The sequence below is a fragment of the Rhodamnia argentea genome, chromosome 2 (assembly GCF_020921035.1).
Source record: "Rhodamnia argentea isolate NSW1041297 chromosome 2, ASM2092103v1, whole genome shotgun sequence".
Classification (NCBI taxonomy): Eukaryota; Viridiplantae; Streptophyta; class Magnoliopsida; order Myrtales; family Myrtaceae; genus Rhodamnia; species Rhodamnia argentea.
The window spans coordinates 20,948,351-20,958,815 of NC_063151.1; the positions used below are offsets into that span (position 1 = coordinate 20,948,351).

The following is a 10,465-nucleotide window of genomic DNA, read 5'->3' on the forward strand; positions in this document are numbered from 1 at the left end:
TGGTGCCACGATTGACGTTTGGCACTAATGTTAACAATTTTATAATTTTTTAAAAAATTAAAATTTTATTTTTATTTTGAACTTTATATTTTTTTCGCTTTTTTTCTATCAAGCCTAGTAAGGGTTGCCGTCGAACCCTCGCCAACCACAAGCTATGATGCATCGACACGCTCTCAGAGCCATTGTGAGACACATATCATGTGTTCGACAAGTGTCCAACACGCTCGGACATGCAGTAAATGCGTGTCAGACTTTCGATGCGGTCAACGAGCCAGACACCCCGACGACAAGCGAGTCAGTGAGGGAGATTGGGGAGAGGCGGTGCGTGAGATTGGAGGAGCCAAGAATGGACGGAAGGTAGGGCAGCTGTCTGGAATCTGCTTCCTGAGGTCAAGGAGAGGAATATGGTCAAGCGACTTCGTGATGGATGTGTCTCAGTCTTCGAAAAGGTTTAAAAATATGGAAGGAGAAAGAGAAGAGCGATGTATTGCACCGTTTTCTTTCTCTTACAGGAGACGGCAGCAACGAGGAGTCGCTCGTAGCGGCGGAGGAACTCCCAGTGGGTTGGCTCCCAACACCTAGCGTTGAGCCTTGTCATGATGTGGTGGACGAACGACAGTGGCATCACCGGGTGCATCCCCAACCCAAGCATGGATAGCACCAGGACCTCCATCCTTTACACCGTCTTCGCCTCGAACTCATACCTCGCGTCCCACCGTTTTCGACTCATGCTCAATGGTCTCTCTAGTCTCTAGGGCAAAGATAGAGAGTGCGAGGGAAAAGGAAGAGCGTAGAGAACACAGTAGATAGGGAGAGAGAAAAGTGAACGAGAGGAGCAATAAGTAATCAATGAGAGTTGTGCACATGGTAATACTTTTGAAAGTGAATTTCGGCTTCAAAAGTCCTTTTGGAGCAGAAATTCACTTGGCAACGTAGGTCGGGCAGTACACTTCTGTTTGAGAAATCAACTTCTAGTGAGAAGTTGATTTTTCTACTTGTACTCAGAAGCAGAAGTTGATTTCTCATTACATAAATTCTTTTGGTAACTGTTGAAAATTTTTACTTCTAAAACATTATTAATACAAAATATTCTATGCAAAATTATTGTCGGTGGCAAAAAAATTTCTACTTCATTTTAAAAATATTTAAATTTCTTTAAAAAATAATTATGTTATTTAAAAATACTATTTGTTTTTTAAAAATAAAAAATATTATTTACTTTTTACTCCAGTGGTCGAAGACGATAACTCGGGCAGGTACATGGCGGAGGTCGGCAGTAGAGCGTGGCGATGGGCGGTGTGGTAGTCGATAGTTGGCAGTGGTGGTCGGCGGTTGGCGACGGTCGCAGCTGACGGAAGTCGGCGGTGGGTGGCCTCGACGGTAGGCGGCGGACGGCAAGGAACGACGAAAATCACAAGCGGTGATGGGTGGAGGTTGGCGGTGGCCGGTTGTTGGTAACAAGAGGCGGTCGGTGGGTGGCGGAGATTGCGAGCTGCAATGGGTGGCGGCCAATAGAGGTGGGCGGCGAATGGCAAAGGTTGTAGGCAGTGATAGGCGGAGGTCCGTGGTTGGCGGCAGGAGACGGTCGGCAGGTGGTCGTAGTTATGAGTGGCTATGGGTGGTGGCGGATGGATGCTTGCGGTGGGTGGCGGCAGGTGATAGTTGGCATTTGGAGGTGGCTGCAGGCCGTGATGGGCGGTAGCCAATGGAGGTCAGCTGTTGGTGGTAGGGGGTAGTGGGTGGAGGTGGTCAAGGGTGGCAATGGGTGGCAGCGGAGGTCGACCGAGGTGAGCGTGGTCGAAAAGAGGGTAAACCGAGAAGTATATCTTGATTTTTTTTTGTTGTTGTTAAAGAAGTACTTTTTAAGTTGAGAAGCAGCTTTTTTTAACTTCTCGGATTAGGAGAAAAATAACTCAAAAGTGAAAATTTCTTTCAAAAGTAAATTTTTTTACCAAATAGATTTCTGCGTCAGAAGTTACATTACCAAACGGATTTATGCTTCAGAAGCACTTATGGAGGAGAAATCTACTCAAGGTGTGTTGCCATGCACACCCGTAACTTATGAAGTAAAAATTCATTTGGTAAAAAATTTTACTTCCGAAAGAAATTTCCACTTCTGAAGTAAATTTTCACTTGTGAAGTTGTTTTTCCCTCAATTTGATAAGTTAAAAAACAATTACTTCTTAACTCAAGAAGTACTTCTCATCTCACTTTCTTTTCATTACGCCCTCACCCTCTTTTCGACTATGCTCGCCTCTGCCAACCTTCGCCGCTGCCCACCGCCGATCACCGTCGACCACCACCCATTGCCGCGCACGACCATTGCCACCCCCGATCATTACTTGTTGTTGCCCTTCGCAGACCTCCGCCGGCCGCCACCCGCAATCGTCGCCACCCTCTAACCTCCCCACGTCGCCAACCACCGCCAACCTCTGCGATCGCAGCCCACCACCATGCCACCCGCCGACCACCGCCACCGCCAATAACAACCGCTGACCATAGCCCCTTTTTGGCCGCAATAGCCGCCCTCGCCGCCAACAACCGGTTACCGGGGTGTCGGTGTTGGTGCTACTTATACCACAAGCAAGGGCCGGTGATCCTAGTTGGCCACTAGGTGAGGGCCACAAAGCCTTCGCTGGGCTTGGCAGAAAAAAAAAAACGAAAAGAAAGAAAGAAAAAATATAAAAGAAAAAGGAAGATAGAAATAAAAAAACTTAGGAACTTTTAAAAAAATTAAAAAAATTATCCACATTAGCTCCTGTTGTGCCACATAGGATGACTGGCAGTGTATGTCGGTGATTCCAGCTAAACTTTGGTTGGATGAACTCAATTGGTAAAGTGTCGAAATGTTTAGGATTTAATTAGTAAAATTAAGAAATTTAGGATCAAATAGGCCAAAATACAATAGTTTTAGGAGTTTTTGGACAATTTTTCCCTTAGAACGAACCACATATATCTTTGGTATTCTGCGGTCGATAACTTGATCGTTCAGTATTAGACTGGAATAGCAACATCCCTTAGTTTCCACGTTATTTCACAACATGAGCTGTATAGACTAGTATGTTTTTCTTAGTTGGTCATTATTCATTGATGAGTCCGTTCACATAATCAGAACGAGAGGGAGGGGAAGACTGGATTATCCATGGTAGACTAGATTATTGTTGATGCAAAAACCAACAAGAACTTTGAGTAATTAAAGAAAGAAAAAAATAGAAATAATCCAGTTTCTTCTTCCATAATTTCACGCTTTATCTTCCAAGGTCCCACATGAAAGTTCAATTGTCCAAATGCAAATTCTACAATCATGATGACATATAATCTAAAATATTCTATCTGCCCTTAGCCAGATGTGACTGTTATGTCATCTCACATATAGTGTAACATGGTTTCTCTCAAATCCTATCCGATAAGGATTATTGGGATGTTATAAGCTTTTTCAGGGGGCATCGAAGGCTTTTCGCATTGAGAGGGAACGTCAGCAAAGATTATTGACTTGGTTGTTGACTAGATGGACCCAGTTTTCTATAAGTACGTCTCTATTATACTTGGTCCAACAACATGCCCCCGAAAACAAAGAAAAGCCTACCCCGAATAACCTAAACAACCTCTCATGGCCTCATCTCAAGAACAACCCTCAGTGTTTTTCCTCGCTTATGTCGTTCTCGTGCTTATGCAAGAATTGCCATGTCTTGCTTCATCTCGAAGCTCTTCTCTAGTGGCCCTTGCGGGTGCTAGTAACCAAACGAGAAATGGGGAAGCGGAGGCACTCCTAACATGGAAGTCTAAGCTAGACAGCCAGAGCCGCTCCACTTTGTCTTCGTGGATTGGAAGCAACCCTTGTTCATGGCGCGGGATCGATTGTGATCCTCTAGGCAGCATCGCGAGCTTGAACCTTTCAGATTCTGCCATATGTGGTACGCTTCATCATCTTAATTTCTCCCAGTTGCCTAGCTTGGCCGCTCTAAAGCTTGCCAACAACTCGCTCTTCGGTCCTATCCCTCAAGAAATTGGAAACCTCTCATCTCTCTGGACACTCGATCTCTCTGAGAATAACTTTAGTGGCTGTATACCTGATGCAATAGGAAAGTTGGGAAATTTGGCGAACTTACTCCTCAATGAGAACAATATCTCTGGCTCCATTCCTTCCAGTATAGGAAACTTAAGCAAGCTCACTCAGTTGAATCTACGAGCGAACAATCTGAGGGGCTTTCTTCCTACCGGGATGAATAATCTCACATTCCTCACATATCTACGGCTATCTCATAACGATCTGGTTGGCCAATTGCCACAAGAAATATGCAGTAGCCAGGCTCTTGAATTTTTGAGTGCATCAAATAATCACTTCAGTGGACCCATCCCAAGAAACTTGAAAAATTGTTCGAGTTTGCGTAGAGTTAGGCTCCAAAAGAACTTGCTCAAGGGAAATATAGCCGATGCTCTTGGTGTGTACCCCTACCTGTATTATGTCGAGTTGAGCGACAATGAACTTTACGGTGAGTTACCACCGACATTGGGTGACTGTAAAAATTTGACGAGCTTGAAAATCTCCAACAATAAAATCTCTGGCACCATACCACCTCAGCTTGGGAACATGAATCAGCTGGTCATACTCGACCTCTCTTTAAATAATATTGCTGGGGAAATTCCTAAAGACCTAGGAAAATTGAAGTTGCTGCTAGAGCTTTTATTGGAATGCAACTATCTTGGAGGCCACATCCCTCAAGAACTTGGAGCATTGTCCAGTCTACAAAAACTCAACATTGCAGGAAACAACTTGGGTGGCTCGGTTCCTAGACAACTTGGGGAGTGTTCGAAGCTTCAATTTTTTAATTTAAGCAGAAACAGCCTTGGCACAAGTATTCCCGACGAGATCAGCAAGCTTCAATCTCTTGAAGTTCTCGATCTGAGTCAAAATTTGCTCACAGGAGAAATACCTGGAAAACTTGGGCTATTGCACAAATTGGAGACACTCAATCTCTCACATAATCAGCTCTCCGGTTCCATTGCGTCGACCTTTGATGATATGGCAAGCTTGACGTCAATTGACATATCGTACAATGAGTTAGAGGGTGCCTTACCAGAAATTCCAGCCTTTCGCAATGCTACAATTGAAGTTGTGAGAGGAAACAAAGGCTTGTGTGGAGTTATTGCTAGTCTCAAATCCTGTACAGAAAAAACATCGAAAGGTAAGAACACAAGCAAAAAGTTGCTGCTAATTTTGATTCCTCCTTTAGGATGTCTACTTTCTTTGCTTCTTGTTGTGGGAGCTTCAAGTATTGGATGCCGAAGAGTAAGGAAAGCAGAGGCTAGTTCGATTGATGGAAGCAGTGAAAACCCGTGGGCTATATGGAGCTTTGATGGAAGAATGGTTTATGAGAGCATCATCGAAGCCACGGAGGAGTTTGATGCCAAATATTGCATCGGCGTGGGAGGACAAGGCAGTGTCTACAAGGCCCAGTTGCAAACAGGGGAGATTGTTGCTGTAAAGAAACTTAACGACTCACCAGACATCGAAATGGCCAGTCAAAAAGCATTGGAAAGGGAGATCCGTGCTTTAACCGGAACTCGGCATCGGAATATTGTCAAGCTCTATGGATTTTGCTCGAGTTCTCGACATTCATTTTTGGTGTACGAGTTCTTTCAATTTGGCAGCTTGAAGGACGTATTGAACAATGAACAGAGAATAACAACATTTGATTGGAATAAGAGAGTGAATGTTATTAAAGGTGTGGCTAATGCTTTATCCTACATGCACCATGAATGCTCACCTCCTGTTATTCATAGGGACATATCGAGCAAGAACATTTTATTGGATGAGGAATACGAAGCTCACGTCTCTGATTTTGGCACGGCTAAGGTTCTGCAACCTTATTTATCCAATTGGACATCATTTGCTGGAACCTTTGGATATACAGCTCCAGGTAACTTTATTTAATCAATGATTTCTCCACGTCATCTATAGATTGCAAATAATTCACCAAGGTTTCGTGTTTTCCTTATTTAGCAAATCGTAGGACAATACTTGTTGTCTTAGCAAGTATCAAAAAAGCAACTGAGTCCATGATTGAAAAAAAAAAAAAAAAAAAACAACCCAAGCAGTACAATCAAGTACTTCTAGTCATTCCTAATTTAGTATCTCGACTAGGTTGATTGAAAGTTAAAACTCAGTTCCTTAGAATTTTTGATTTTGTTGGAATTTTTTTTTAAATTGCTTATCTAAGTAAAGTGAACGGTTCATTAATTTTCTGCTATTGAATGAAGTTAGGAACTTTTTTAATAAAAGAAAATGTTAAAATTGTTAAATCGAGATTGTGTAATTTTTGAATAACTGGTTAAATTGAGTAAACTCTACGTCAAAATGAGCGTGTGATGATGAAGTGGTCAATGAATAACCACAGCAATTTTTCTGACAATTTTAGTCGGATTTGTTTGAGGTATAGGAAGGTTCAGCTTCGCAGTACTACAAAGTTCAAACTGCTTTCATTTATGAAGTGAATCACGAAAACTGTCCGTTAAATGGCATTACCAAGAACTTGGCCAAAAAAAGCTGGCATCAATTAGTAGTAGGCAATAAATTGCTTTTTTCCCTTTGTAGAGCTCGCATACACGATGGAAGCGAAGGAGAAATGTGATGTTTATAGTTTCGGAGTGGTGACATTAGAAGTGATCATGGGAAGACATCCGGGCGATCTTGTATCATCTCTCGCATCCTCGTCTTCAGCTTCATCAAGCAATTCAACAACTTCACATTGGCCACTACAACAAGTTTTAGATAAAAGAGTTCCATACCCAATAGGCGACGTGTTAGGACAAGTGGCTTTCATTGTGAAGATGGCACTTTCATGCTTAAATCCGAAACAAGAGCATCGTCCAAGCATGCAGCAAGTATCTCAAGCAATATCTGCTCATAGTTCGATCAGGATAAGCTCGTCAGAGGACATAAAATTGGAAGAGCTAGTTGATCCTAGATGCTTCAGCTAATGACATTTTGGTCTTTCCTATGCAGCTTGTGTAGCATGTTCTCTCTGTTTTTGTTTTTTCTTTCCTTTCAAGGATGGTATGTACTACACCACTAATTTTCCCAATGATCTATTAGCTACTTGAAGCTTTTGGAAATTGTTGAAGTTGTTGCCTCACATCGCCTGATAACGAGTTTTATTTGCTCTTTATATTCATGTGATCTTCCTCCATTTATCAGTTTAAGCTTTTAGGTTGGATTTTCTTACATGGTATCAGAGCCACTGTTATCCCTTTTCGCAAATGTGCGTCCACCCTCCATTAGTCAATTTCCATGGTTGGACTTTCTAATAGAAATAATTGCATGTCATGTACAATCTCTTAGGATATTTGACTGTCGTGGCCTTCTCAGAGGTGTACCACCAAAAGGAAAGCTAATGGACTACTAAGGGTGACTGATCTATTATAAGTCGATTAATGATTCAATTTGTTTGGGAGTCGTCATAATCAATTCGCATCCTTCTTGTTGGCGATATGTGCGCGTGGAAAACGTGGGATCCCGAGAGCGCGATGTCGTCTCTTGGGTGGCAAACCAATCCATCACTGATTGCATTTGGTTTTGTCCTCTCCTGTGAATCTACAAACAACAATTGTCCCTCTCAGAGAGAAAAAGATGGATTCCCCTTATCTCTTTCCCCGCTAAAGCACTTTTCTTATCAATTATTGCTCTTTCGACCGCCACTTGACTGCTCGTGTATAGTGGATGGAAGACTAGCCAAGTCAATGGCGCACAGCGTGAAACAAGAAAGATGTTAGGATTAGGCACATAAATCATAATGAAGTAAAGCGTAAAAGTGAGAAAAAAAATTAAGAGATAAGGTTTATCCTGATTCACCCTTAAATTGAGGCTACATTCAGTAAATGACGTGCTTTCCTATCGATGGTGAGTATGAATCACATCCCAAGAAAAGAAATGATCACACATGTAAAGAAGGCTCCGTTCTTTTACGTCCTTGCATTTTTCTCCTTGGTGAATATATGTTTCTTTCAATTGACATACCTATCTTTTGGAGTGGGGATGATCATAGATAGACTTATGGTGATGGTGGGATCACTACTTGCCCTCCAACCTTTTTCCCAATATTACACCAACGGAGCATATCACCAAATCCCATCTCCACAAAACATATCAAAGGGTGCATTCATTTTACAGAAAATGAATGATTTGGTAAATATTTATCTAAAATGATGACTTGTATTGCCTACAAAAATGAATGAACGAAACAAATTTTTACCATCCGCGGAGATACTTAGAAATAAGTTGTCGTCAACAGTAAAATTGCTTCTTCTTTTTTTTTTTTGTCGAAATAGTAAAATAGCTTTTATTGATTAACTATTTCAAGCAATATAAATGATCGTTTTTTTTTAAAAAGTATTTCAAATCGTTCATTTTCACCAAATAAAATTTCCTTATAGAACTTCAGTCCACAAAGACTTAGGAAGTTTGGAGCTGCTAAGCATTCTTCGCACCATGTCCAATAAATTTCAATTTCTTCTTTTTGCTAGACCATTCTGGTCCGGAGACATGATGTATTGAGCAACTATCACATATTATTCAAGAAACTTTGCAAATGGACCAAGTGCTTGTCCATCTTCAGTGCATCCACTATAGTGTTCTCCATGTCTACTTGATTTCACGATCTTAATCGCTTACTTGCATTGTTTCTCTACTGCGATTTTGAACACCTTAAATGAATCTAACGCTTCATGCTTATTATGAAGTAAGTAGAAATACATGAAGCGTGAGTAATCATCTATGAAAGAGATGAAGTACTTCTGACCATACGAGTGCATATCCGGATTACATATGTCTGCAAGTACGATTTCTAATATTTATTACTCCTCTTGGCACTTTTGTTTGACTTGTTGTTTTTCTTTTCCTTTGTGCAGTGTCGCGACCTAAAAAAATAGACGAGTTAATTTTCGGGCTAATGGATTATCGGGTTAATTAATTAACTAACCTAACTCGGACTCTCCCAAGTCCATACCAAATCGCAACTTAAGGTTCAAATAATTAACATGCAACGTGTTTTGAATTTGGAGTCGCCACTAATTATTTTCGGTAGGTTGATTAGAAACCTAAATAAAATAGCGGGAGAAAACTATCTTATTTCCGCGAACCGGAGATTTTGAATTCGGGGATTTGGTTACGCTAGATTACTCTAACGCCCTTTCGGTACCATTTTCATGAAAAATATTTGATTTGGCAATTTTGATGGATTTTACTTGAAATTCAAAGATGCGATTTTTTGGTTTTTTCTTCTTTTTTATGGGGATGTAAAACTTTGTACGATATACACCATGGGTGATTTAGAAAGAAAGAAAACGCAGCCAGTCACGAGTATTTATAAAAATAAATTAACATGTAATAATGCTAAAATTTGGAACACGTGGCATGTCTAAAATAAACAAACAAATGTTCAAACCAAACGATTACATTTTTGTAGATCGAGATGGAAATGATTACCTTCTATTACACAAAATCTTACTCACATACACATTATAGTTCCCTTCAAGATCTCGGAGTTGGAAGAACGCGGCTGTCGTCGAAAATGGCAAGCAATGGCGTTGTTGGGTGGCGAGAGGCGAAATATGTGTCGGGACTCGTCGAAGATGATGCTCGACTAAAACTCTTTTCTTCACTCTCGAATTTTCTCTTCTAATTTTTCTCAAGAACTCTCTTTTTCCTCTCTAAAAATTCCTCTAAAAAACTCTCTCAAAACTCTCTCAATTCTCTTCCACTCCCCCCTTCTAAAACTCTTCTCAAGAGCTCTCTACCTTCTCTATCACCAAAATTCTCCTCTTCTTTTATAGGCAAAGTTCCCCATCCTTCATTCTTCATCTTCACTTCTTCACCTTCCATTTTCATCTTCTCTTCTTCATCTTCATTTCTTCACCTTCCATTTTCATCTTCCCTTCTTCATCTTCTCTTCTTCATCTTCCCTTCACCATCTTCCTTTCATTATCTTCTCTTCACCATCTTCCTTTCATTATCTTCTCTTCACCATCTTCCTTTCTCCATCTTCTTTTGGTATTTGCAATGCAATCCCTGAAGTTTCAAGTATTTGCAATACAGTCCCCGAAGTTTTAAGTATTTGCAATACGGTCCCCGAAGTTTTAAGTATTTGCAATATAGTCCATGAAGTTTCAAATCTTCTCGGTGTATTTTTCCATCCCGTGCCTAGTTTAGACGCATGCTAAATTAAGTGTTCTGCTTGCCCAATTATATGCCAATGCAATGTACGCTAAAAATAAATATGTGAGATGATTTTTTTATAATTTTTATGTAAAAAATAGATTAGTCAAAATTTAGGCGTCAACATGCAGTCCACGCATGTGTCATAATCAGTGAAATCTAAAGTATTAAGTGCTCCATCATTTACTAATTTCTTAATTCTATTAATGGAGATATGTCCCAATCTCTAGTGCAACAACATAGATGAATCTT

General features: G+C 40.7%; 3 protein-coding genes across 3 annotated transcripts; 2 read left to right on the top strand and 1 right to left on the bottom strand.

The window, feature by feature from the left end:
- Window positions 1-246: 246 nt before the first annotated feature.
- LOC115739464 lies at window positions 247-673 on the bottom strand. Its single transcript, XM_030672572.1, has 2 exons — window positions 494-673; window positions 247-384 (listed from the first exon to the last, which is right to left on the bottom strand). Exons 1-2 carry the CDS (start codon window positions 671-673, stop codon window positions 247-249), a joined length of 318 nt encoding a protein of 105 aa, XP_030528432.1.
- Window positions 674-3,610: 2,937 nt separating this feature from the next.
- LOC115739577 (probable leucine-rich repeat receptor-like protein kinase At1g35710) lies at window positions 3,611-5,294 on the top strand. The gene is made up of 2 exons (XM_048273473.1): window positions 3,611-5,186; window positions 5,275-5,294. The coding sequence occupies exons 1-2, from the start codon at window positions 3,611-3,613 to the stop codon at window positions 5,292-5,294; spliced, it is 1,596 nt and encodes a 531-aa protein (XP_048129430.1).
- Window positions 5,295-5,335: 41 nt separating this feature from the next.
- On the top strand, window positions 5,336-6,981 carry LOC115733113 (MDIS1-interacting receptor like kinase 2-like). Its single transcript, XM_030663784.2, has 2 exons — window positions 5,336-5,921; window positions 6,596-6,981. The coding sequence occupies exons 1-2, from the start codon at window positions 5,366-5,368 to the stop codon at window positions 6,979-6,981; spliced, it is 942 nt and encodes a 313-aa protein (XP_030519644.2). The 5' UTR covers window positions 5,336-5,365.
- The last annotated feature ends 3,484 nt before the right edge of the window (window positions 6,982-10,465 follow it).

Coding starts and splice junctions, on each gene's coding strand:
- LOC115739464 (XM_030672572.1), bottom strand. CDS start 673: ATGGAGGTCCTGGTGCTATCCATGCTTGGGTTGGGGATGCACCCGGTG. Junction 385..493: donor CCTGTAAGAGAAAGAAAACG/GTGCAATACATC, acceptor CCTTGACCTCAG/GAAGCAGATTCCAGACAGCT.
- LOC115739577 (XM_048273473.1), top strand. CDS start 3,611: ATGGCCTCATCTCAAGAACAACCCTCAGTGTTTTTCCTCGCTTATGTC. Junction 5,187..5,274: donor TACAGAAAAAACATCGAAAG/GTAAGAACACAA, acceptor GGGAGCTTCAAG/TATTGGATGCCGAAGAGTAA.
- LOC115733113 (XM_030663784.2), top strand. CDS start 5,366: ATGGTTTATGAGAGCATCATCGAAGCCACGGAGGAGTTTGATGCCAAA. Junction 5,922..6,595: donor CTTTGGATATACAGCTCCAG/GTAACTTTATTT, acceptor TTCCCTTTGTAG/AGCTCGCATACACGATGGAA.